Source organism: Vombatus ursinus, unplaced genomic scaffold, assembly GCF_900497805.2.
Source record: "Vombatus ursinus unplaced genomic scaffold, bare-nosed wombat genome assembly UNPS02014175.1, whole genome shotgun sequence".
Lineage (NCBI taxonomy): Eukaryota > Metazoa > Chordata > Mammalia > Diprotodontia > Vombatidae > Vombatus > Vombatus ursinus.
This window is the reverse complement of record NW_020953953.1, coordinates 98,412-125,936: the sequence shown is the minus strand read 5'-3', so window position 1 is coordinate 125,936 and position 27,525 is coordinate 98,412. Positions and strand designations below refer to the sequence as shown.

The 27,525-nt window shown below is 47.5% G+C and overlaps 1 protein-coding gene across 6 annotated transcripts; it reads right to left on the bottom strand.

Moving 5' to 3' along the window:
• Window positions 1-8,924: 8,924 nt before the first annotated feature.
• On the bottom strand, window positions 8,925-27,098 carry LOC114041530 (zinc finger protein 260-like). Of its 6 annotated transcripts, none has more exons than XM_027860015.1 (6): window positions 27,024-27,098; window positions 25,818-26,052; window positions 24,057-24,160; window positions 21,299-21,425; window positions 19,981-20,076; window positions 8,925-15,099 (listed from the first exon to the last, which is right to left on the bottom strand). In XM_027860015.1, exons 2-6 carry the CDS (start codon window positions 25,945-25,947, stop codon window positions 13,355-13,357), a joined length of 2,202 nt encoding a protein of 733 aa, XP_027715816.1. In that variant the 5' UTR covers window positions 25,948-26,052; window positions 27,024-27,098; the 3' UTR covers window positions 8,925-13,354. The 6 variants fall into 6 exon arrangements, with proteins under 6 accessions (XP_027715816.1, XP_027715815.1, XP_027715817.1 ...); XM_027860014.1 differs by having other exon boundaries at window positions 25,818-26,045; window positions 27,024-27,096; XM_027860016.1 differs by having other exon boundaries at window positions 25,836-26,045; window positions 27,024-27,096.
• Window positions 27,099-27,525: the final 427 nt, after the last annotated feature.

Sequence of the window (27,525 nt, the reverse complement as noted above, 5' to 3'; positions counted from 1 at the left end):
CACCTCTGGAGCCAAAGATAACAAAACTATTTCAGAGATTTAGCAAATCTTCGTCACTCACCACAGCCCCAGCTAACGTTATGGCAGTGTTTGGTGTTAGCTCAAGTCTCTCCAATCCCACCAGTGTCCTGGCCCTGTTTCAGTGGTGGGGAAATGCAGAAATGGCCCCAACCTGAAATCCAATTGTGTTGTAAAGAGTGATGCCTGGATCCCTAGAATCAGCTTTTTGCTCTCTTATTTGCCTGTGCAACGATGATTCCAAGCTTGTAAAATCAATCCTCTTTAAACTTCTTGTGGTTCAGTCATTTTCAGTTGTGTCCTGCTTTTTGTGACCCATTTGGGGCTTTCTTGGCGAAGACACTGGAGTGGTGGGCCATTTCCTTCTCCAGCTCATTTTAGAGATGACAAACGGAGGCAAAGAGAGTTAAGTGACTTGCTCAGGGTCACACAGCTAATGAGTGTCTGAGGCGAGAGTTGAACTCAAGAAGATGAGTGTTCCTGACTACCATCTAGCTGCTTCTTTAAACTCGCCCGGGGTTAATTTCTTATGTCCTGTTTCTCATTTACTAGGAACAGGGACCATTATCAACCAAGAACTGTTGCTTCTGACCTCTGATCCAGACCTTGACTCAGGTGATGGCTGTTGGAGATGAGGGTTGGATAGCACCCCAAGTAGTGATTTTCTTCATGCCTAAGGGCCTGAAATGAGGATTTCATGAAAGTGATGCTTCATTACGTACCGTGCTCTTCTTTTGATACCGACAAGCCAAGCACAGGTTAGAATGTTGATGAAATTCTTTTATGAAATAACGATGGTGGTAGAGGTTCAATGAGCCCTAACTTGAAAGGATAATAGGGATAGAAAAGTAGGTGAAGGCAAAGATCTGAGTGATTTGACAGGTAAAGACATCAACAGCCTTCCAAGCCAGAGAGAGAAGCTGGCACCACCAGCAGGAGAGCACAGTGCACAGTGTTATCAACCAGCTTTGAGATCCTGAAAGGGGAAAATGGACAAGTTGGGTTATCACCGGTGAATTCTCAAGTGTTGTGCAGAATCCCCTACAACCTCAAATGATGAACTGAATCAGAAGAGAATCAATAGGGATGATGATGCTGTGATGCACTTGTAGCATGTATCTAACATTTCTATAGCACTTTAAGGTTTGCAAAGTACTTTACAAATCCCCATTCTCCAGATGAGATAACTGAGGCAGGCCGTGGTCAAGTGACTTGCCCAAGTTCACATAGCTAGTAATTCTCTGGGGTAATCTCAGTGACTCCAAGTCCGTGATAATTATAAATTTCTTTTGTTCAGTCATCTTTCAGTCATGCCTGATTAGCTGCCACCCACCCCATTTGGGGGTTTTCTTGGCAGAGATACCGGAATGGTTTGCCATTTCCTTTCTCATACGTCAGTAAAATTCTAGAGACAATTGACCGGGAGACTGAGGGAACTGGACTTGACCCCATTTTAGGACAAACTGAAGGAATGAGGGAAATTTACCCTGGAAGATGGCAGGCTTAGGGAGACAAGACAGCCCCTAGAATTTAGGGACAGTTTTCACATGGAGAAGGCATCAAACTTTTTGTTGGCCACAGAGGGCAGTGTTGGGGAAAACGGGTACGATTTGAAGGGAGGGAGAAAAGAGAAAGAGGGAAAGGGCGAAGGAGAGAGGAAGTGAAAATACAGTGACAGAGAGAGAAAGGGAGCGAGGGAGGGTGAGAGAAAGAGGGAGGCAGGGAGAGAAGGAGAGATGAACAGAGGGTGAAGAAAAGACAGGGAGTGGGAGAGAGAGACAGAGGAGGAGAGATCTGGGTTGGGAACAAGCATAAAAGAAAAGAATAAGGAACAACTTTCCAGTATTCATATCTGTCCCAAAGTAGAACGAGTCATTGAAGGAAGAAGCGTAGGGTCCTCCTCCAAGAAAGTCTTCAAGCAGGAGTTGGGTGACCTTGGGTCAGGGACGTTGTAAAAGGCATTCTTTAGGCGTTCACAGAAGCGGACCCTTCTGAGGTCCCTTCCGCCTCTGGGATTCTGGAGTTGCTACCGGGAAAAGTGATGCTGAGAGCCATCCCCCCAAGTCCAGTCACAAACCTCATTTACAAAGAGTCAGTGAATCTCCAGCTGTCCTTGATTCTGGGCAAAGGGATCTTGGAACGATCTCCTCAGAGATGAGTCCTGACAGAATAATACAGGGGACTAGAGGACCCCGATAGCCCTGAGATTAACGACCAACCCGACTAGTCAACAAGTATCTACTGAATGCTTACTATAGGCCTGGCTGTCTGCTCAGCAGCAGAGTTACAAATAAGTCCAAAGAGGCTGGGCTGCTCAGAGAGCACGGCAAGAGCTTGGAACGTAGGAGTCACTGCTATCAGCACAAATGAGCTACAAGCTGGGAAACAGCCAGCTAGCCTGCACCAATGAGCGCCGTGGCTTTGCTGCGGGGATGGAATTGAGGGAGTAGAAGGGGACAAAGGTGTTCACCAGCACCAGGACAGACGGGGTGGCTCTGGCCTCGGGGAGGCTGTGGAGAAAGCTGCTCATGTAGATGTGCTGGACTCGCTTAAGGTCCCCGTACAGAAGTAGCGCCACGTAGCCGCTGGCCTACCAGAGCTGGGGAACCTGTGGCCTCGAGGCCACATGGGGCCTCCTAGGTCCTCAAGTGCAGCCTTTTGACTCAGTCCAAGTTTTAGAGAAGCAATCCTTTCATGAAGGGGACTTGTTCTGTGAAGTTTGGATTCAGTCAAAGGCTGCACTTGAGGACCTAGAGGGCCACAAGTGGCCTCGAGGCCGCAGGTTCCCCACCCTGCTAGACCATGAAGCGCCAACTGTGGTGGCTGCTGCGGTAGAGCAATGCCCACAATCCTTATGTTTGAGGTGTTTCTGGGGATCTGAGGTCTTTTAATTTTCTCAGCAACAACCGTAGTGAGGACTAGCCGCCACAGCGGGTGCAGCAATGGTTTTAGTGATGGCTCCTTCCCCGATGCTGTGTACGTGGGCCACCAACGACTCTAGCCTTCTCCGCCTTTTCCTCTGAGGAATTATAGGCCATAAATCCGATCCGCGTGCAAGCCAAGACCCCACCCTCGTGATGCCGCCTGTCCTCTTTGCGCCCCTGTCCTGGCCAGTAGAGCACGAGCGACCGTTGTGTTGCAGTCATTCCGTGAGAAACGTTTGAAGGAAATACTTGTTCCGGAATGTGCCCAAGGACAAGGGACCTTTTCTGGATCTTTTTTGGAATGGCAATAAGTTGGCTATATGATACAGTCTTTGGGCACATTCTGCATCCCCATCATTCACCGAGACCATGTTCTCTCCTCCTGCTGAACTCCCGTCTCAACCGCTACTTCTTCTTTGGTACCAGAGAATTTCCCATGTCACATTCCTCTGGACCCGCTTCAAAAGCGGCAAAGTGAGGACTCTTACACGGTTCACTGTGATAACTCGGCTTTGTCCCCTTCTCTGCTCTTGTATAGCCTGCACGGATGGCTAAGCTGTCTAGGCACCGAAAATCAGCCGATTGTTTTCAGGATTCTGCTAATATCCTACATGGACTGGAATTGATTCTACTCAAAGCTGACACTCCATTTCCCCTCTTCTCCCCTCCCCTTCCCTTCCGGCACACCAGACCAGACCATCCGCTGTCTTGCTGACGTCAGCAATATCTTCAGGGAATTCAAAAGTCCCTTCAATATATCGCAGATATTAATGTCTGGCTTTTGTTACTCATCCTTCCAAGGCCAAAACCTTTAAGATGCAGAATAAGCATTTCCTTCCAATGTTTCTCCCAGAATGACTCTAACCCAATGGTCACTCGTGCCCCACTGTCCAGTTCAGCAGTGCAGTCTGCATTCTTAATTTCTCATTCTCTTTATAATAGGTTCGTTGTTTGTTTTCAAAGAGGGCCGATGACATCACGAGGGTGGTGTCTCCACTCGCACGTGGATCGGAGTTAAGGTCTATAATTCCTTAGCGGGGAAAAGGCTGAGAAGGTCAGAGTTTTTGTCGGTGGGTACAGTGGTGATCTCCTTCCCAGGCCCCATCTCTTTTTTTCTAGGACTGGACCTTTGGACCTAAACTTCCACACCACCAACATTACATTCTCATGACTGGTGTGTGTGGTCTGTATATGGCCATCTCCTCCAAAACTGCAAGAGAAGGAATATCTGCCTTTCGAGTTTCCTTCTGAAGGTGATGTTCATGTATTGGCCGTCTTGCCCTCCTTTATCTCTGATAGAAGCTGCACCAGCCAATCAGAAGTGAAATGCATCTGTATAGACGCTATGCACGTGTTATAAAAGAGTTGTTCTGACTGTCAGATGCATCCTTACCTACTGAGGGATCTCGCACCCAAATAAATTGGATGTGCTATGTGTGAGCTATACTAATAAATTAATCATGCTCAGAACTTTGTGCCTCAATTTCTTTTCTGTGACTGGTGAAATCTGAAATAACGGAGGGAACAAAGGTTCGAGCTTTTGAGAATATCCATTTAGTAAGCAATGCACGCCAACTGCATAATGAATCAGGACCAGGCCTCCTCAGCTTGGCATTAGACCTTGAATACAGGGGAAGACAGATTTTCATGCATTAAAAGAAAACAATTAATTAATAGGATATAAACCAGGATACAAGATTAGGTCATCTGATTTTTAATTGAAGGAAAGATTAGGGACTTTCCAAGACGTGAGGGGGAAAGGGAACAGGTGTGATTCCCTGAAATCAGAAAAAGGTGTCCTACTCCACCCCACCCCCCAAGTGCCCATATTTAATCAAAGGAACAAGGAAATGAACTAATTGACCAGTATGGGGCCAGTTTTCAGATAAGACATATGGTTTGCGTGAGATGTATAATGGTGAGAAAACTTTTTGGATCTGACTGGGTTTCTGGTAGAGGTGGTCCAGCTTTCCAGTCACGCAGGGCTAGGTTCAAATAACGCAACATTTTTTTCCACAATTCCCATGATTGAATAAAGTTCTCTCACAAGACAGAAATTGGACAAGACCAATAATTGAATAGAAAGGGAACTGAGTTAGATCCAGAATTGAATCACAGGGTGGTTCACTGAATTCTCACAATTCCCCTCTTTGGTTCTTGGGGAACTGGGCCACCTCCTTCCCCTATGAATCACTTATCTCTAACGGTTTTCACGTATTCATAATCAGAAATACTTACGTCAAGCTACAGATCAAATCTTAGAGGGCTCAGAGGGGAGATTTACATGTTACCAAGGTAACCAAGAACACTTAAGCATCGTGGAATAAGAGGCCAAAGCAATACAATGATCACCATCAACATTAAATAACATCAAGTTTCCTTGTGTCCTAGGAACCCACTCCCAATGTCTATTTAATTGTCAGATTTTTTCCTTGAGTGCCAAATGTCCCATGTAGTCTCCTTGACCCCGGAAATACCTTCTCTTGGATGTTCTGGCATAGGCCTCATTCTTAGGACACCTCTGAAAGGGGATTTGCTTCTCTGCTTCCAAATCACTTGCAGAGATTGCCAGATAATTCTGCTAAAACCTGCCAGTAACAAGACGTAATACACTTTAATACAACTTCCTAAATTTGGTTTTCTACGAACTATTTCATGCGGTGAAAACTAGCTCAAGATTTATGGTTCTGATCGCATCACCGACGAACTATAAAAAGAACGTCAAATTGGGAACCCATGATTCACTTGACACTTTGGAGAATTTCAGTTTTTATAGGCCACTTGCTGTTTCTTTCTTTACCTAAACACGGTACCAGAAACAAGAATCTTTAAAAAAAAAATTCATAAGAGTCTAGTTTGTAAAAAGAACACTTCTGCCTTTTGAAAGGGGACAGGGGATCCTTTTTCTCAGTTATAGGTTCTTAAACTTCGGCACTTTAGATTTCGTAACATGTAGTCAGTAGGACTGATAAAATCTCACGATCCAGTCTGCATACAAAGTCTGAAGGAACACACAGATAAAGACATCTTAAAGGGCTGTGCAACTGCTTTCCCCAAATGGCAAATTATTGTTTCATTATTGTTGTTGTTATTATTACGTTATTTGCTCTAAAACAAAATATACCCCATTAAATATTCAAGTTTTCAAATATCTATTTTTATCACATTTTTAATAGCTCAATTCATAATCTAACAGCATCAAGATTTTTTTAAAAAAGGAATTGTTTTCTAACAGCATTCTGATACAATGATTTCCAAATTCCACAATTTAAGAGAATTTAGAAACACAATAGTAACACACAAAATCCTATTTTAAAACATGACACAAAACTTATTATCGGTCAAATGATATCAATTTGGCCTAATGCGTTTCCAAATTATCTTATATAAAATCCAATACAGAATAATTCTGCAGGGGACAACCACCATTAGTTAAAAGACACATAATTGCTCCACACTGAGCCACTCCATTCAGTCCAGAGTTGACACATTATACGATCAAAGAAGCAATAACAATAGTTAATACTGATACAGTGTTCACCATACGTGAGGCACTGTGTCAAAGACTTCACAATCATTATGTCATTATAATCCTGACAATAACCCTGGGAAATGGGTGCCATTATTGTTTTCCTCTTTACAGATGAGGAAACTGAGTTAAACGGAGATAAGATAACTTGCTTAAGATCACAGAGTTCATAAACTTCTACGATGGAAGCGTAACTTAGATTTGCCTGTACGGTTCCAGCATTATTTTTTTTTTTTTAACATCGATGTCACAATTAGTAGAACACATTTCACCGCATCATAATTTTGTTACAGGACAAACCTCAATCAATCAAAGCTAGCTTTCCAACCACAAAATCAAAATCTCGATTTTCCAGGGCTGTTAGCCACCTGGGCTTTAAAATCTAAAGCTCAGCGTTAACAATTCACTCATTTTCAAAGGTTCACAGCAGCACTTCCACCTTTTCATGAACTTTCTATTTTCTTTCAAAAATCACCCAGAGAGCCCAATAAATTCCTTTTACGTGGGTAACCTAACCCCACTCTCCCTTTCCCCCCACGCTTTCCAGCTTTAACCCTGCCTGAAAGGACAGGGAGAGATTCCAAAGGGCCATCTCACATTCCCGGCCCTCTGCTTTGGAGTTCACGAGATTCCGAAACACGTGGAACGTGGTCCTGGAATGGTCTTTCAGGGGCAGAGTCCTGCATTTCCTAATTACGTCCCAAACGATCGGAATAACTAGCGCTCATTCCACAGGACTTCTCTTTTACGACGCGGCACAGAATTCCACAAAGCTCCCGTTAGTTGCAATACTGTCGTCTTTTGGGGTTCCTCAGAGCTCCCGGCCGCACTTCTTCTTTCTAATTCCTTCGGTGACCCCGCTTCTGGGTCACCGGGACGATGGATTCTGCCCCGGAAAGCCCCTTCCCATCGCCGTGATCGAGGCCCACGTGCCCTCCTCCCCGGCCCCTCTTGCCATCCCTGAACGAAATCTCCGCTCGCGTTCACGCCGCTCCGCGGTGTCGACAGGCTTCTTCTCCCTTCTCGGGGCTCCGGGCGGCGCTCGCTCTCTGCGCCTTCCTCGCCCGCGCCGCGGTAATGAGCTGCCCGTCGCTGGGGCGCTCTCCTCCCAGCCCAGGCGGCCGGGCTTCGTTCGGGCGCGATCTCCTCGGTCTGCCGGGGCCGGGGCCGGGGCCGGGCTCGGTGATGAGCCCCCCGGCCCATCCGCAGACCCGCGGGGAGCTGGGCCACGTGCCCGCTGGGGCCGGCTCCCCCCGCGCCGGGCCCGGCTCGCGCACCCCACGCACGAGGCCCGGCAGCCGCCGCGCGGGGCGGGCCCCTCCTCGGACACGAGGCGTCGGGCGTGACGGGCTCCGCCGGGCGGCTCCCGTGGCCGTGGGGATCCGCATCAGCTCGCCACGGCCCCGGTCGCCCCGAGCGCAGCGCCCACGCGGGGGCCTCAGAACAAGGGCCCAGAAGCCACGGGACGGGCCTCCCTGCGTCCACGCCTGGGGTTCGTGGCTGGCCTTCGGCGGATCGGCAGGGGGAGGGGGAGGGGCGCCCGGCGGATGCAGACGGCTCGGGGGCGGCTCCTGGCACCGGGGGGGGGGGGGGCCCACGCATGGCCCGAGGCTCCCGAGCTCTCACGTGGAGAGCACACACGGGCTCACGCGTGCACATCCGCTCACCCCTGGACTCACTCGGGTGTAGACACGCGCGCACTCACGCGGCCTCTCACGACCCTCCCCTTACGCACGCACACACACCTACACAACCGCAAACCCCCCCCCAGTCAGGTGGCGGGGGGGGGGGGACACAAACGGACGACCCTGGGGAAGGGGAGCCGCGAGTGGGCAAAAACTCGATGCTCCAGGCCGGTGGAATGGATAGGGGTGGGGAGGCCGGAGGGCGCCGCGCACGCGTAGTCATGCCAGCAGGAGGCGATCCACCCACGTGGGCAGCCACAGGGTCACGGGGGGGCGGGGGAGTCGGGGAAAGCGCGAGGCGCAGGCCAGGACTCCACCTCCCAGAAGGGCCCGCGGCTTCCCGTTTCAGCAGGCGTGTCTGCGCTTGCGCGAGGCAGGAGGGGCGGGGCTGCGCTAAGGCAACCCCTCCCCCCACCAGTGTGGACGGCCAGACCCCCCCGGGGGCGACGTCCAGAAAAACAGGATCTCTAGGAAGCAATGAGTTCGAATCTTTGGGGGGCTTACTGGCCTCCATTTTCTTCCCATTGTTATTTTTAAATTGGTCCGTTAGGGGGCGCCATGGTGCGCGGAGCGCCAGGCCTGGAGTGGGAAAGACTCCTCTTCTGGAGTTCAAATCCAGCCTCAGACACTTACTAGCTGTGTGACCCTGGGCACGTCACCTGTTTGCCTCAGTTTCCTCATCTGTAAGACGAGCCGGAGAAGGAAAAGGCAAATCTTTCCAACATGTTTGCCGAGGAAACCCCAAATGAGCTCACCAAGAGTCAGACACAGTTTTTAAAATTTCAAGCAGGAAGCATTTTTTATTAATCTGTCCCACTCTTCCTTCCATTCATAAAATGTTCACAGAAAAAACCAGCCCTCCTACATCCTCCACGTCCAAAAATGTGTGCATCCCAAGGCTTCAGGTCCCTGGCCTGACAAATATCACAAATGGAAACGAACAGTGTTGAAAAACCTTGAGAACATTCAGGACGCAGTGGTCAACGATGTTAAAGGCTGCGGAAAGGTCGAGAATTAATCTGGCAAGCACCGGATCATCGATAACTAAGTCAGAAGTTAGACTGCAGAGCAGGCCTGCCCAATCTGCAACCCTCAGGCTGTTCCCCCGGAAAATGTAGAGGAAAACATCCTTTGTATGTAGAGGAAAGCCTTTGGCCCGCCTGCTGCAGGTGACCTGCTGCAGGTGACCGTTGTGCAGGCCTGCTATGGAGGACTGAAGAATGAATGGGGACAAAAAGTGCAGGCACCGAGGGTGGCGCGTTCTCAAGGACTCCAGGTGAACAGAAAAGATGGGCAATAGCTGGCAGGGATGGGTCAGATCAGATCAAGTGTTTTTAAGGATGGGCTGACACAGGTTTGTTTGTGAGTGACAGGGAAGCAGTCAGAACCCAAAGACAGACTGAAGATGGGGGAAAGAATAGGGATGACAGTGGGAGCAAGTCCTGGAGAAGGATGGAATGAGATCCACCTGTGTAGAGACGTTTGCCTTGGAGAGGACGGCCACGTCCTCATCCAAAACCAGGAGTGAAGGAGAGAGCGGGGTAAGATGTGAAATGGGGAAGGTGCAGGATCAGCCATTGGCGTGGACTCTCCTAAGTTTTCTCCCGAGTCTTGTTTTTATCGTTCACGGGCTCCTTTCCAATGAGCTCTCTGGTATTTAAGGTCATATTCTGAGTGAAGGCTTCCAATATTCACTAAGTCGCAGGATCAGAATTCTAGTTTCAGTTAGAAGGAGCCTCCCTTGGGCTATCCAGTCGAACACAGAGCCCCTAAAAGGATCATCTGCCACACGCCAGGGCGATTCTCTACTTGCTGGGCATTTCGTTCCACATTTGGAGACTTTCTTCTTGTATCAAGCCTAAAGCTGTCCCTGTGAAACTTTCCCTCGGCTCCTAGATCTGCCCTTTGTTACCCAGCAGAGTAAGTCTAACGCTACATCCATACCTGAAAGCTCTTTGGGTTCTGGTTCTGTCATGTTCCCCAGGAGTCTCCTCTACTCAAAGCTAAACATCCCTAGACCCATGCAATGATCTCCACAAGGCATGAACACCTTCAGAGGGCCCTCCACCCCCCACTTTGCCCTTTTCCAGAGGAAAAAAAACCCCATCATACTACTTTCTTCTTAAATTGTGTTGCATGGAAATGAACACAGATATAGTCTGACTAGGGTGGAATACAATGTAAAATGGTTCAATAGATAACTTCCTACTTCCAGACAATGACGCAACTTTAGTGCACCCCCTTAACGCACCCCAAGATTGCATTAGGATTCCCGACTGCCATATTGAGCGTGCAATCTAGCAAAAAAAAAAAAATTCAGTCTTTGCAAGCTGCTGCTGATCCATTCCTCCCCTATCTTGGACTTCAGAAATTATTAAAAAAAAAATTCAAATGTAAGTTATAATATTTGAACATATAGTCTTGGTCAGCAGTGGCAATGTGGGCCACAACTTGACCCCAGCGTGTGATCAGTCAGAAAGGAGAAATACGGGTTGTATCCACTTTTACCCCAAGACAGTCCTGGGCTTGTCACAAGCCCACACACTCTATTCCCTCCAACACTTCCCCATTCTGACCCTTCTCACTGCTGGCCTACCTTCTGTGGCTGCCTAGGGCCACTAAAGTCTAAACCAAAGAAGACACCATCGGCAGGAGCACAGGCAAAATTAAAATCCCGAGTTTGGTTGCCATCAGTGGATGGGCTCTGACCTCAGGAGCAATGGAAGGGGAGTATTACTCCACATGCTTCATTTTCTCATGAGAAAGAAGTAACCCAGGATGAATAGGCACGGATGGGTTGTGATCACATTATCTTTTTTCTCAAACTTATCCCTTTTTCCATAAGGGCACCTCCAGCCTTAGAGTCTGCCAGGCAACCTCCTTGTTATCCTTGACTTAAATGAAAGTGCTCTCTTGAAAGTTACCAATGATCAATTTGCCAAAAGCACGTAGCCTTTTATCAGTCCTCACTCTTCTGTACCTCTGCAGCACGAACCCACCGACTACTCTCTCTTCCCAGATTTACTTCCTCCTCGATGACTTCTCACTCCGAGGCGCCATCTTGGTTCTTCTGGTTGTGACTTCCTCCTCAAATCTCTGCAGCACGACCCCACTGACTACCCTCTCTTCCCAGATTTACTTCCTCCTCGATGACTTCTCATTCCGAGGCTCCATCTTGGTTCTTCTGGTTGTGACTTCCTCCTCAAATCTCTGTAGCAGGATCATCACCCACATGACTTCCCCTAAACGCAAATATTGCCCAAGTCAGTCTTGGGCGCTCTTCTCCATACACTCACATGTCGACTTAATCAGTCTTATCGGTTTAATTATCATCTCTGTACAGATGACTCCTAAAATTAAAGATCCAGGCCTAATTTCCATTCTGCTCTCCAACCCCACATCATTAAAGATCTACTAACTTTCTGAATCTGATGTCCCACAGCTGTGTCCAAAACATAGCTCTTTACATTTCCTTAAAATGCTACTGCTTTTCCACGCTTCCCTATTCCTGTTGAAGGTACCACAGTCCTTCTTGTCATTCAGCTTCATAACCTTAGTCTTCCACCTCTCTCATCCCACACACTGAATTAGTTGCCATATCTTGTCACTTCTACCTCCACAACATTTCTACATCTGTCCCCTTCTTTTTATGCATATAGCCAACAGGCCTTCATCACCTCCTACCTTCCTTTAAAGCCTCCTAACTGATCTCCCTGCTGAAATTCATCCCACACAAAGCTTCCAAAGTGATTTTCCTAATGCAAAGCTCTGACCGTGGCCTTCCCCTACCCAGTAAACTCTAGTGGCTCCCCCACAGACTTTAGAATCAAATATTTCATCTTTGTCTTTTTAAATTGTATTTTAAAAATTATTTACCTAATTATTCATAAAGCTGTGATTAAGTGATTTTAGTCATGTCTGACTTGCCAGGCACTGTATCTACTACGCCACTCAGCTACATTGATTAAATAGCACAGGTAAAAGATTTCTAGATAAGTCAATCACTTATTGCTAAATAAGTGAATTTACATATATGTGGGGAGCATGTTCCAATTTTTATTGCTAGAAGTGTACAATCAAAAAAACTGGATACCATTATCCAGACTGCAAAGATCTTACCAGATTCAGATTCCAATATTTGAAACGTCAGCTATCCTTCCTAGATTTGAATATTTTATGAACATGGCATCTATGACCTTATTGGCCATAGATAAAGATGTTAAAATAGTATGGGTCCAAGCATGCCCTGGGGCAATTCATGCTAGGGCTTGAAGTCTGACATCAACTACTCTGCGGGGCAAGTCATTCCAATTGTCCTGAATCCATTGGATCGTTCCATTGTGTACCCCGATTTCACCACCTCTTCTTGGGAGGATTTATAAAATGCTCTGCTGAAACATCAGTCAATCATGTCTACAACATTTCTCAATCTACACATTTGGTAGTATTGTCAAGAAAAGGATCTAATTTCAAACTTGCATAATCTGCCCTTTGTTTAATAGTTCTTAAAGGATAAATTCATTGGTGTATTTTTTTTCTTATACCACTTTCATTTCCAAATAAATCCTTCCCCCAACTTTTCCTCCAGTGGGCCACTCTGGAGGGCAGCGGAGGGGGGCATGAAGAAGGGGAGGAAAAGGAACAAAAAGCAGTCAACAAAAGTAAACAAAAGTAACCAAAACACCAGGAAAGTAGCAAAGCATAAGCAGTATTACACACAGTTGCCAACTTCCACAAAGAAGTGAAAGATGCTTTTCCCTCATTCTCTAGGACCATACCTGGATACTAAAATGACATATTGTTCAGTTTCTTTTTTCTTGTTCTTTCCATTTACATTGTTGGAGTCATATATATTGTTACAGCCATTTACTTCCTTCTCTATCCATGTTTTGCATACTTCTTTAAATTTACCATATTCATCATTTCTTACAGCACAATCATGCCCCATTATACTAACATATAACAATTTGTTTAGCCATTTCCTAATTGCTGGCCATTTACCTTGGCATAACCTCATCTCAATAAAGATATTTATTATACTCAAAATGTTGCACTCCAAGATGAGTTCTCTGATGTTATAAGGCTCTCCATTTCTCAGAAGCCCTTTTCCCATTTATTATATTAAAACTGTTTCTCTAAAGTGTAAGTATTCTTATGGGTAATAAAGTATATACTTTGGCTGAAGGCTTTCCCCACATTTATTTACATTCAAAAAGTTTTAACCCAGTCTGAAATCTGTGATGGGTAACAAGATGTGCTTTTCTGCAGAAGCCTTTCCCAAATTCATTACATTCAAAAGGTTTCACATCAGTGTGAGTTCTCTGATGTCTAATAAGGGCTTCCTTCTCAGCAAAGGCTTTGCCACATTCATTATATTCAAAGGACTCTATTCCACTATTAATTGTCTGATGGCCATCAAGGCAATTCTGGTTGAAGTCTTTCTCACATTGACTTTGTTCAAATAATTTCTTTCCAACATGTATTTTCTGATGGCTTTTGAGATAACCCTTATGGCTGAAGGTTTTCCCACATTCATTACATTTAAATGGTTTCTCTCCAGTATGGATTCTATGATGACTTTTAAGATAACTCTTCTGGCTGAAGGCTTTCCCACATTCATTACATACAAAGGGTTTCTCTCCAGCATGAATTCTCTGATGACTTTTAAGGTAACCCTTCTGGCTAAAGGCTTTCCCACATTCCTTACACTCAACAGCTTTCACTCCAGTATGAGTTCTCTGATGAGTTATGAGGTATCCTTTTCGACGGAAGGCTTTCCCACATTCATTACATTCAAATGGTTTTTCTCCACTATGAATTCTTTTATGATTCTTAAGGTAACCTTTCTGGCTGAAGGCCTTTCCACATTCGTTACATTCAAAAGGCTTCTCTTCAGTATGAATTTTCTGATGACTTTTAAGGAAACGCTTCTGGTTGAAGGTTTTCCCACATTTGTTACACTGAAAAGGTTTCATTCCAGTATGAGTTCTCTGGTGGCTCATAAGGTTTCCTTTCTGATTGAAGGCTTTTCCACATTCATTACACTCAAATGGCTTTACTCCAGTATGAGTTATCTGGTGACTTTTGAGTAATCTACTCTCACTGAAGCCTTTCCCACATTCATTACATTCAAAGGGTTTCACTCCTGTATGAGTTCGATGATGTGCGTTGAGATTTCCCCTCACACTGAAGGCTTTCCCACACTCATTACATTCAAAGGGCTTTACTCCAGTATGAATTCTCTGATGGCTCTTGAGTTTTCCTCTCTCACTGAAGGCTTTCCCACAATCACTACATTCAAAAGGTTTCTCTCCAGTATGAATTCTAGTATGTTTAGTTAAGCTTCCCCTGTGGTTAAAGGCTTTTCCACATTCATCACATTTATAATGTTTCTCTCCAATTCTACTTCTCTGATGTCCAGTAAGATCTGATCTTCCGTCAAAGGCTTCTCTACATTCACTGTGTTCACGGAGCTTCTCTCCCACACGTATCTGATGAAATTTAATTAGGTCTGAGTGGTAACTGAAAGGCTTCTTGTATCTGTCATATTTAGAAAGATTCTTTTCTAAAGATAATGCATTAGATGTAATTAGGTTTAAAAAATCCCAGAAGCTCTTTCCAAGCATTGGAAATTTATGAAAACTCTCTTCTGTAGCACCTCTGCAGAGCGGAACAAAGACCGAGCCCAGATTCAAACTTCTTGCAAAGGTATTACAGAGAGGCACACTCACTCTATTAAAGGCTGTTTGAGGAGGGTCTGGTACTTGTCCAGACACTGTCCCTTGGGTGTCCTTGTGTCTTTCTAATTTGAAATGAGCTTCCCTTATTATGGAATACCAGGAACTATCCTTTGGCAGAATTTTGCTGGATGAGGTTCCCATCCAAATGTCTGATATCAGACTTAAGTCCTTGGTTTCACACTGTGTCTCCTGATGAAGGGAATCTGAAAGAAATTATTTGAGAAATGTCACTAGCCACTGTCCTCTATGCTGGAAAAAAGGAAACTGCTTCAGAGTATGTTCTAGTTTCTATCTCTTCCATCAACGAAAAAGATGCTCAATCTAAACTATGCAGAAAAAAGACTATTTTAGGAAGAATTGGAGCCAAAGAGAGTTGAAGACATAGTAACAGAAGGCCTAGCTGCTTAGCACTAAATGACTTACATGCCAGGGAACTTAAAGAGTGTAGAGAGGTTATTTAAAACAACTGTTAACTGGGTGTGTTATCTTCTGAAGGATAGAACAGTACAAAACCACAAAGAAGGGAAACAGAGCTCAAAATATTACTCAAATGGAAAACAATTTGGCATCTCTGTGTGTAAAAGTGACAGATCTGGAAGACCAAGCAATTAGAAACAATTTAAGAATTACTAGGCTTCCTCAAAACTGGGAAGAATAAAAATATCTTGAATTTTTCAGGAAAATTTCACAGATGCAATATTTTCAACCTTTAATCATATAATAACATAATTCTTAATGCCACTAAGCAGAAAAGCAAAGAATTTCAAATAGCAATTTGATTTGCACAAGTTCTTTTATCTAAACAAGAAATGAAAAACACAAGATATCATAATTAAGTGAAATAGATAAGCTACATTTTCAAGTCCTGTTTTGGATCAGACTTGAACAAAGGCATATATAGCATGCTAATCAAATTTGCCAATGACAAAGATCTGGGAGGGATAGCTAACACGGGGATGGTTAGGACTGAACAAGATCTCAATAAGCTTTAGAAATGATCCAAGGTGGCGCAGTGGATAGAGCACCGGCCCTGAAGTCAGGAGGACCCGTTCAAATCCAGCCTCAGACCAAATACTTGACACTTGCTAGCTGGGTGACGCTGGGCAAGTCACTTAACCCCAATTGCCTAAAGAAAAAAAAGTGATCCAAAAATAAGAAGATATGTTAATGAACATATAAGAAAAATAAGAAGAAGAAATGTTAATAGAGGTGAGTCCTATATTTGAGCTGAAAAACAACTCCACGAATATAAAATAGGGGAGGCAGAGCTAGATAGCAGTTCATTAAAAAATATCATAAAAAAATAAATATATCATAAAAAAAATCAGAGGTTTAAGTAAATCATGAGATCAACATGAGCAAACACAAGTTCGCACAGCAAACATGGCTGATGTGATCGTTCTCAGCTTCATTACAACAGCTAATAGTGCAGTGGACAGAGTGCTGGGTCTGGAGTCATGAAGACCAGAGTTCAAATCCTGTGTCTGACACTTCCTAGCTATATGACATGGGGCAAGTAACTTAACCTCAGTTTCCTCAAGTGTCAAACGGGAATAATAGCACCTACCTCACAGAGTTGTGAGGATCAAACGAGATAATTTCTAAAAAGAGCTTAGCAGAGTGAGTTCAGCACGTATAGAAGGTGCTATATGAAAACAGATCCCCTTCCCCTACAGAGGGGGACACAGAGTACAGACTGTGAAAAGTGATAGTTCTGCCCTGGTCAGACTCTGTCTACTGTATGACGTTCACTTCTGGATGCCACATTAACAGCAGAATATTGCTGAGCTGGAACACCCAAAGAAGGGCAGTCAGCAAACATGGTGAATGCCCCAGTACCACCTCATCCTAGAATTAGGAGAAGGAACTGGGATTTAGACTGATGAAGAGAAAGCTTTTGGGGGAGAAAAGAGTCATCTTCAGTTATCAGGAGGACTCTCCTGTATTAGCACTGGAAAGGAAGACACAGAAAACATGGAGAAGCTGCAGAGCTAAGTCTAGCTTGATGCAAAGAAAACCTTCCTAATGGCCAGAGCTTTCTAAAAGCGGAATGGGCTGCTCCAGGAAGTATCCAGGGCCCGCTTCCTTGCCCTTAAAGCTGGGTAGCTGCTTGTCTGCTCTCTCCCATGAGGCAAGAGATGGAGAGTCTTGTGTGAGGAACGGCAAGGCAGGTTGTACTGCCAAGCACAGAAAGTTAGGAAAGAGGGTCCTCAAGCCCAAGGGACAGACTTGCCTGTTTAGCAGCTGTGTGGAGGATGGACTGGCGTGAGGAGAGAGATGAGGCAGGGAGACCACTGAGGAGGTTCCTGCCCTGGTCCAGGTGACGAGGGGCTGAACAAGGGTGTGGGTGCGTGAGAAGAGGATAGAAGCAAAAGACGTTGGGAAGGCACAAAGGACAAGTTCTGACAATGGACTCCATGTATGCAGTGAGGGAGAGAAAAAGAGTTGAGAAAAACAGAGGCTGTGAAACTGGGTGACCAAAAGAATGGCAGTGTCCTTGACAGAAATAGGGAAGTTCAGAGAGAAGTGGGCTTCATGGGAAAGAGAAAGGGGACAGCCCGTTTAAAATATGTAATAGGAATTTGGAGATGCTGGACGGGAGCTCAGAAGAAGGCTAAGCACCACACACACAGAGTGGAGAACAGAGATAATTAAAGCCATGACAGTTGATAAGGTCACGAAGTAAGAGAACATGTATGAAAAAGAGAAGAGAAAGGGGCCCATCAGGAGACTCTGATGGACACTTACCATCGAGGATACAAAGACACGGATAACAAACCAGCAACGGGCCAAGAAGGTGGCGATGCTGAGGAGAGGGAAGAGAGAAGCAATGGAGAACTGCATCACACAAAACAAGACACAGGAGAGACCGAGAAGGCAGAGTGATCTGCAGTAGCAAATGCTGAAGAAAACAGAAAGGGTAAGGATCGGAGGTCACTGGTGACTTTAAAGATGGCAGTGTAAGCTGAGTAATGAAGTCAGAAGTCAGATTTTGGAGAGATGAAAAGCAAGTGAGAAGAGAGGAAGCGGAAACATGGAGTGGAAACAGTTTTTTCAAGGAGTTTGGCTGTGAAAGAGAAGAGGTAAAGGGCAATAGCTGGAGGGGATGGTAGGGTCTCATAATGGTTTTTTAAGAATAGGAGAGAATTGGGACAGCTAGGTGGTGCAACAGATGAGAGCACCAGCCCAGGAGTCAGGAGGACCTGAGTTCAAATCTGGCCTCGGACTTATAACACTTACTAGCTGTGTGACCCTGGGCAAGTCACTTAACCCTAATTGCCTCACAAAAAAAAAAAAGAAAAAAAAAGAATAGGAGAGAATTGGTTATGTTTGTAGGCTGTAGGAAAAATAGGACGAGATGGAAAATTAGGGAAAGGTGATGACTGCAGGGGAAATCTAGAGAAGACAGGAGGGCATGAGGAACAAAGATAACAAAGATAAATACAGAAGAGTGGCCTGCTCATTAAAAACTGCAGTAAAGGAGAAGGGGGGCTGCTGTCAAGGGGTCTTGGGATGCAGTCAAGGGGAGAAGGAATTCATGGTGAATGGTCTCTTCTCCATGAACTATGAGGAAAGTCTTCAGTAGAAAGAGTCAGAAACAATAAAATTCAAAAACTCAGCATTCAATAAACTGGAAAACATCAACTATACAAGAAAGAACACCACATCTGACAAAGCAACTCAGAACACTAAGAAGTAATTATATCTCACACCCTGTAATACAGTAAACTCAAAATGGGTACACAGCCTGAATGTTAAAGGTCATGCTATTCAAAACTTAGGAGATCAAGCTCCCTTCTTTCCATGAAAAAGATACCAACACGAACTATTTAAAGAAGGAACACAACACAGCAAAGCCACAAGAAACTATTCTAGGTTTCAACTGTAAAAATTCAAATGAAAGGAACAATGAGATAAATCAAATGTGAAAAATTCAAAATTACAAACGTTAATGCTGGCTTATGTGCAAGTTCTTAATAGCAAAGAAAATTATATTTTCATGTTTTAATGCTGGTGGGACTGGAAAATAGGCAAATGTTACCAATTGCTAAAGCCAAGAAACAGTACCACCCTTTGGGAAAGCAATCCGGTAATCTACGATAAGACTACAAAAACCGTTTCTCCCCTTGGATGCCATTAAATACGTGGGCCTACTGGTGCCACCGATATCTTAAGGATATTACTGACAAGGGGGACAGAGATGTCCTTCTGCAAAAGGGTTAATAATAGATTATTTGTAACAACTAAAACTTTAAAATAATTCATGCGTCCAACAAATGACGGGGGCTAAAGAAGCTGTTGCATGGTCTTAACGTATGTAGTTATGACAGAAGAAAATACAAATGAGAATAATAAATAATATGAGAAGACTCATTAGAAGTGACACAGAATGAGGAAAGCAGCATTAGCACATAAGAACCAACCACCATGATGTGAAATAGTAAATACATCAATCGCTAAATCTAAAAGACACAGAAGAAAACAGTTCAGAAACAGACCAGGACACAAACAGGACCTTTCTCTTACTAGGATGTTCACATTAATTTACACTTTAGAATAAACTGGCTACGTGATCCCAGATAAGTCACTTACCCCCTGTCCACCTCAGTTTTCTCATATGTGAGAGGAGGATAATGATAGCCCCTACCTCCCAGGGCTGTTGTGAGGATGGAATGAGAAAATGATTGCAGAGTGCTTAGCACAGCGCCTGGCACACAGAAGGCACTATGTAAGTGTTAGCTATTTCGGATCATTCTTTAGTCTTATCTGTATGTGTTTGTGTGTGTATGTGTATGCATGTGTGTGTGTGTGCATGTGCGTGTGTATATAAACTATGTATATCTGTGTGTGAATATATTTATTGATAGTTTTAAACTTTATAAACTGCTGAAAATAAAACTAAAAATTTAGGAACATCTCTCTCTTACAGGGAGCTAAATATGAGAGAGCTAGAGAGACAGAAAAGTGCTTTGCTTCAGTCAAAGCAGCAGCTGATGCCTGACAGCGCGAGGGGCCTCTGAGAGGAGGACTCACCAGCTGAGATGCTGCTTGTAAGCCCTCCCATCTGCCCACGTCTCACTCACCTGGACAGCGCCTTCTGGGCATGTCTCGCTTGGGGGTCCAGGGCGCTTCATCTCTCTCCAATAGGGAGTTCAGATCCAGTTTGGAAACAGACAGCCCTGCTCATACAGAGAGAAATGGCTAAGTGCTGGGGACAGAAAACCATCTGAGAATTCAAACCTATTCACGGAAGAAGGTGGCTTAGAAAGCACCAAGGCTGGTGAGAAAGCCCTCTGGAGCACACTCCGTCCTGTGTTTCAGAGGAGGACGGGTCGCATATCTGAAGGAGGTTCAGAAAGAACACAAGCTCCACTGACCCCCTCGTGCGAGCAGGGGAGGACACTTCCATGCCTATCTCAGTCTCCTACTGGGCCTTTATTAAGCAGTCACTGTGTGCCAGGCCCCGCCGGGGGTAATGAACAATAATGAACAGTCACCGACGGGCTGCAGGGAACTTCCCCTCTCTCCAGGGTGGATGTGCATGTAGGAGCAGACAGGAAATGAGTACAAATTAACTTCAGGGAGGAGGAACCAGTACGTGCGAGGAGAAGGGAAGGTCTCAAGTACGAGACGGCAGCTGAGCTGAGGCCGAGGCTGAAGCAGGGGACAGGAGAGGCTCATGACAGAAACAGAGTTCGGGTCAGAAATGCCTCCGGGGAGGCAAAGCGAGCAGATCGGCTGGGGTGGATGGCAGAGTGCCCCAGGGGGAGTACGGGGTGATAGGCCTGAAGGTTGGCTGCAGTCCCCTAGGAAGAGGGTTTGGGATCGAGCTCCTGGGGAGAGATTGGTGACATTTGATCTCCGCTATGACAATCGGGCGCACTCACCGAGCATTTCAGTGCTTACTGTGCGCACAAAATGGTGCTGGGAGAGACATGAGGTAAAACACAGTCCCTACATGCCTTCCAGAGCTTCCTCTCAGGGAAAGTGAGAACTGCCTCAAGGAGGGCGCCAGGCCAAGCACCAGAGGAAGGCCTTGGAGGACGTGGGACAGAAGGGAGGGATGGTCGCCCGGAAGACGCGTTCTCCTCCCTCCCCCGGGACATAAGCAAGAATCTCTGACCAGCAGGGAGGGACGGGGAGGAGGGGAGCTGCTGTGGGATTCCCATTTAGGCGAAAGACTTTTGACTTGAAAACAGGCAATAGAAACATTCTGTCCACTGGCCAGAAAGGATTTTGAATCTCCTCCCACACTACATGGTCGTGAATGTCGCTCTACAAGTCTAAACTCAAGTAAGCATCTCAGACGGCCCAGAGCCTACAGCAAGGAGGGCACAGAGACACTCCAGGAATCTGACTAGGGGTCCAAGGGGGCTTGTCTACAGGGATAGGTCTGCTTACCTAGGGAGAAAAGGTGCTCCAAGGTCTCCAGCATCACGTTTCTGTACAGGGCCCTCTGAGCAGGCTTCAGAAGTCTCCACTCCTCCCAGGTGAAGTGCACGGCCACGTCCTTGAAGGTCACTGATTCCTGAGTCAAAAATATTATTCCTTACACCAGGTCACCAGAGCCACGGAGACGGACGGACAGAGAGGCAGAGGTTTTTACAGCATGGAGGGCTAAGAGTATCTCATGGCAAACAACGAATGATTACTACTTATCATACGCCTTCTTTGTACCAGGCTCCCCAGCGTGCAGTTTTATGAGATGCTCCAGGAAACCCTTACAAATCCTCTTTCCCAATGAGCCGCCAGGAGATCATGCACTTGACTCCTACAGGCCCAACTCACACAATCAGAATAAACGACCTGCATCTTACAGTTAGACACACAACACTAGTGTCAGCCATCACAATCAAAGTTCGATCAGCAACATTACAGCACTCATTCGCCATGACTGGGCATGACGGCAGACTGGCTCAGCAGTTAGCAGAGCACAAAATGGCATTATCACGCTTGGAGTTCTCCCCACTCCACAACACTGTGGCCCTCCCACCTCACCCCCACCCCCACAAGTCACTGTTTCCTCTGAACAATATAGATCTAGGGTCATTCTGCACTCCGTGTTAGTTTAACAAACATTTTTAGACCGTCTACTGTGTACAGAGCACTGAAGGAAGGATTTCCTCCAAAATATACATGTTGGTTAGTCAATAAAGATTTATTAAGCAACTGGCGTACCTGGCAAGTGCCAGGCACAGTGCCAAGCACTGGGCATACAATGAGATAAAAAACAGTCCCTGCCCTGAAGGACCTGGGAGAAGATAACAAATATGTACAAGTAAGCTACACACAGGATAACCAGGGGCAAGGCCCTGGAGTCACGAGGGCTAGGAGATGGGATTTTGGTTGGGACTTGAAGGAAGCCAGGGAGGCCAGCGATCGGAGCAGAAGAGAGAGAGCATTCCGGGTATGGTGCACAGCCACAGAACATGCCTGGGGCTGAGGGATGGAGGGTCTTGTTTATGGGACGGCCAGGAGGCTGGGGACACTGGATCCAAGAGTATGTGCTAGGGAGTACGATGAGAGAAGACTGGAGAGGTAGGAGGGAGCCTGGTTATGAGGGACTTTGAGTGCCAAACTGTGTGTGTGTGTGTGTGTGTGTGTGTGTGTGTGTGTGTGTGTGTGTGTGTTGGGGGCTCTCTCTCAGCTGATGACACCTATGACCCCACTTTTCTTCTATCATGAGTCTCTAGAGGCACACCTGCCCCCTTGGTTTAGACAGACTCATTTCCCACTTACGTGTTTTTGGATGCTGTTCAATACGCCTTTTAAAACATCCTATTTCCCTTGGGGCAGCTAGGTGGTGCAGTGGATACAGCACCAGCTCTATCCACTGTCAGGAGGACCTGAGTTCAAATCCGGCCTCAGACCAAACACTTGACACTTACTAGCTGGGTGACCCTGGGCAAGTTACTTAACCACAATTGCCTAAAAAACAAAAACAAAAACAAAAACATCCTATTTCCCTCCGCTGTCCTTTGGCTGACCATTCCTCTTCATTCTTCAGAGACTGAGGTGCTCTGTGATTCATGGTAACAGCATCACCAGAAAACCATTGGTAACACAAGACGTGTTTTGTTTCAGGAAGCTCAGGGGCCATAAAGAGCAGAGTACAATTTCTCTGATGCCATCCGGCCCACTCTCGATTCTTCCTGCTCAGTTCTGGGTTGAGGATATGTCCCATCTGCATTATTTGTCCAAACTATACGTATTTAGGAACTAATCCTATGGCAAGGCCAGAAAATGGCATATTTGAGTCTGGATAACAGGCTTCCACCATCTTGGTTTTGCCTTTCTGCACAGTGAGGTCAAACTCCCTTGAGAGCCGGCAGATTTCTTTTAAGAACTCTCCAATAAGGTGGGCCACCATATTTCCCCTAAATATTCTCTTCTCTAATGGAAATATACCATTTCTTCAATGAACCCACCATTCAAGATGGTGCCCTCCCAACACTCCTGCTTCTCCATGGCCTCCCTAAAACACGAGGGCAGAAACAGCACAACACTCTAGCTGTGCAGAGCCACAATGAGGGTCTGAAGACAGAGCCTTCTTTCTGTCTATCCAGCATCTTTCTCTCTTACCTCATGCTTTTCTCTCAATCTCTTTTATTTGGGGGGGGGAGGGTGAGGCAATTGGGGTTAAGTGACTTGCCCAAGGTCACAAAGCTAGCAAGTGCCAAGTGTCTGAGGTCAGATTTGAACTCAGGTCCTGCTGACTGCAGGGCTGGTGCTCTATTCACTGTGCCACCTAGGTGCCCAGTCTCAATCTCCCATACGGTCTTCTCCTCCCCTGATGTGTCTCTGTCCCTCTCATCTGTGTGTATGTGTAGCCTTTAATAGAATCCAACTTCTCAGAAAGCAGGGAGTGAAATGTTTTTCATCTTAAACACCCTTTCCTTGACTATCTTTGTCTTAAAATATCTCCAGAGCTAGAAGGGGCTTTTGGGTGCAACGATTCACCTTCCTTCTGAAATGCACTCACTTCCACCTTAGGACATTCCAGCACCAACGTTTGCACACAAAGAGCCAGAGGCTCCTGCAGGAGAGTCCTTGGGGTACAAATCCTTAAGAGGCCATGGGCAATCTAACAGCATTTAAGACAAGGGAAAGAAACGCATTCACGTGAAGGGATGTGAGAGGGGATGGAAGTAGTGCTCACCTGCAAGCTGGCTGCCAGGAGCCCGGAGGCCTTTTCTTCCTCCTCCTCCTCCTCCTCTTCCTCCGCCACTGCCGCCATAGGCCTGTCCAGGGGAAGGGCTGGGCCTGGAAGATACTTGACCGTGTCAACAGAAAGAAGTCTCGGGACGGCTCAACCCTGCCCCATTGCTGTTGCTCAGTCTGACTCTTCGTGACTCCATCTGGGGTCTTCTTGGCAGAGATCCTGGAGTGGTCTGCCATTTCCTTCTCCAGTTCCCTTCACAGATGAGGAAACCGAGGCCAACAGGTGAAGTGACTTGCCCAGGGTCCCACAGCTAGGAAGTGTCTGAGACTGGATTAGAACTGAGGTCTTCCTGACTCCAGGCCCAGCGCTCTGTGCACTAAGCCACCCAGCTGCCCCTCAACCCTTCCCTACAACTCCTTTACCGAAGGCCCTCACGAGCACCCTCAAGCCCTTCGGCCCTATCTGCACCACACTCCTTCAGCTCACTGCTTTATTCCACCCCTGCTCCTGAGCTTACCATGCTCTGCTGACAAAGCCGGGAAACTGTATGGAGCAGGACAATCCATGACTGCCCGTGCTGGGCACTGCCAACAGCCACGATGCCCAGTCTGAGCCCTCTTCCCCAGAAGGGGCAGCTAGGTGGCAGAGTTGGGAAGATGTGAATTCAAATCCAGTCTCAGACAGTAGCTACGTGACCCTGGGCAAGTCACTTAACCCTTATTTGCTTTAGTTCCTCATCTATAAAATGGAGACACAGCGGAGAAGGAAATGGCAAACCACTCCAGTGCCTCTGCCAAGAAAACCTCATAGACAAGTCCGCAGGGGTCACGGAGAGTTGGAAATGCCTGAATGTGGAACCAGAAGCGGTTTCCTGTTTTATCCAAGGACAAAGCCGTCTGACGTGCCCATCGGCCTCCCTGTGTTTTCCCTTGAGGTCCCTTCTCCCCTTCTCCCCTTCCCGTCTCAGAGGAATCTATCTCACTCCACTCTGCGTCCACTGCCCAGTCCCGTTTCAGAACAAGAGGTGCTCCCCAGGACAAGCGCATCGCCACAATGCTGACTCTAGCCTTGACCGACCCCTACCTCCCTCAGCCTTCTCTTCCTGGAGGGCTGGAGGGCAGCGTTCCAACCTCGTCCCAACGCCTTCCTTCGACAGAGGCAGAAACCGGACTCTTCTCGGCATTGGCTGCCCGTCAACTCCACACAGCAAGATGTCCCACGCGGGGGACCCCCTGGTGTCCCACCCCTGCCACTCTCCTCTCCTGCCTCCTTTTGTGATGTGTCTCCTCCTTTAGACTGTGAGCTCCCCAAGGGCAGGAACTGTCTTTTTAATTCATCGTATCCCCAAGCACAGCACAGTGCCTGGCACACAGGAGGCACTTAATAAATGCTTACTCGACTGAATTAGATTGGAAATCAATTCAATGCACTCATCACTTACCAAACACCTGCGCCCTACTCGGTGCAGGTAGGTCATTGCCTGCAGGCATTGCAGGGGGCAGGGGGAGGTCCAACAAAACAAAACAGACAAACCATTTCTGGAGCGGAAGCCTCACCACTGTAGGGTCAGCAAAGGTCTCAAGCTGAAGGCGGCACAGGAGACACACCACAGAAGGTAGCGGTGAGGAGAGAGAACGTTCCAGGCCTGTGGACCAGCCAGGAGGTGGGAGGTGGACGCGCAGTGGGTGCTTGCACGAGCACGCTCCTCACCCAGTAGGTGCCTAATCGACGTTTACTGGCTGACTCACCACTACCCACCACATAAATGATTTTCACCTCTCTTCTCAAGCATGAGGTCCACGTCTTCCATGGTCAATGATGGCTCCCTGCTGTTGTCTCCACCTTCTGACCCCTCAGATCCTTTCTCCCAGCCACCATGATCGGGCATAGCAGCACCCAAGGCCTCAGGACAGGTGTCTTTTTGTGGGCAGGTGTCCTTTCTTGGGGCTCTGGTCCACCATCTTCACTTCCCCTTAGAGCTCGGGCCTAGGGGCTCAAAACCAAGATTAGGTTGGCTAGGACCAGCACTAGGAGGCTCAGCTCCTTCTCTCCCTGAGGGGCTGCTGGCTATGCTTCAGGGGGGCCAAGAAACCTCATCCCACGGGTAACTAGGGGGGTCAAGGAACCTCATCCCATGGGTAACCCGGGGGGCCAAGGAACCCCATCCCACGGGTAACTCAGGGGGCCAAGAAACCCCATCCCATGGGTATCTCAGGGGGGGCCAAGGAACCCCATCCCACAGGTAAGTCTGGGGGGCCAAGGAACCCCATCCCACGGGTAACTCGGGGGGCCAAGAAACCTCATCCCACGGGTAACTTGGGGGGGCCAAGAAACCTCATCCCACGGGTAACTCAGGGGGCCAAGGAACCCCATCCCACAGGTAAGTCTGGGGGGCCAAGGCACCCCCATCCCACGGGTTACTCAGGGGCTCCTGAAGCTGTCACGGCCTCCGGGCACAGAGCCCACTTCACGGGGGGCATGACCACCAGAAACACTTGGAGAGAGCCCCCGGGACCCCACGGTCACTGTCCTGGGGGGTCCTCTGTCTGGCCTCAGCCCAGAGCCAGCACACAGTAGGGTCTTCAGAAATGCAGGTCTCCAGCCCCCTTACCAGCGTGGGCAGCCCCCGCCCTCCCCCTCGGGGAACCCCTCTGGGGGCGGGGCCTCCAGGTGTCCATCCCCACAAACCCTGTGGGCAGCCGGGGCTGAGACACCCTGGGCAGGCCACTAACCCTGCCTGCCTCAGTTTCCTCATCTGTAAAACGGGGATCATATGAAGAGTGTGTGTGTGCGCGCGCGCGCATGCCCCCCATACACCCCCTCCCAAGCGTGATCACAGCCACGCACGCTCGTGCCCGGGCACGCGCAGCTCCAGGTCACATTCCCACAGACACCACTGGCCTGCCACACGAACACACAGTGACACGCTGACACGCGCACACGCACGTCCACCCCGGTACTCACGGGTCCACGCTGCGGGTCCACTAGAAACTGCACGGCCCACAGGCCGCGATTGCTGAGCGCATGCGTACTAACGTGGCGGGACATGAGGAGGTGGGTGGGGGTGGGGTCGGCAGGACGGCGCTACGCGTGCGCACTGCACTCTCCCCTCCCTCAGCCTGGAGGGGCTGGAGCAGTCATGCGCACTCACTCATTCCCGCCCTCCTCCCCAGGGCTCCTCCTCTCAGAAGTAGCCACAGGAACAAGGGTTAGGAGGCGGGCCCAGGAGAAAGACCATTTCCCACAATGCATCTGGCTTCGCCTCCATCCACATTCCACCTAGGGCCTTCCGAGGCATTCTGGGAATCGGAGTCTAGGTATATGAAGGTGTGGCCTCAACTCCGTAGGCCGCCCTGCGAGAGGGAAGTGGACTTCATTTCCCAGAGGGCTTAGCTCCACCAGCTCCTGAGTCTGCGCACGGGGGGTTGGGAACCTTGAGTGGCTTGGAGCGGTGCCAGTTTTTAAT

Coding starts and splice junctions, on each gene's coding strand:
- LOC114041530 (XM_027860015.1), bottom strand. CDS start 25,947: ATGCCCGATCATGGTGGCTGGGAGAAAGGATCTGAGGGGTCAGAAGGT. Junction 24,161..25,817: donor AGGTGAAAATCATTTATGTG/GTGGGTAGTGGT, acceptor AGTATCTTCCAG/GCCCAGCCCTTCCCCTGGAC. Junction 20,077..21,298: donor GGAGCACCTTTTCTCCCTAG/GTAAGCAGACCT, acceptor CTGTATGAGCAG/GGCTGTCTGTTTCCAAACTG.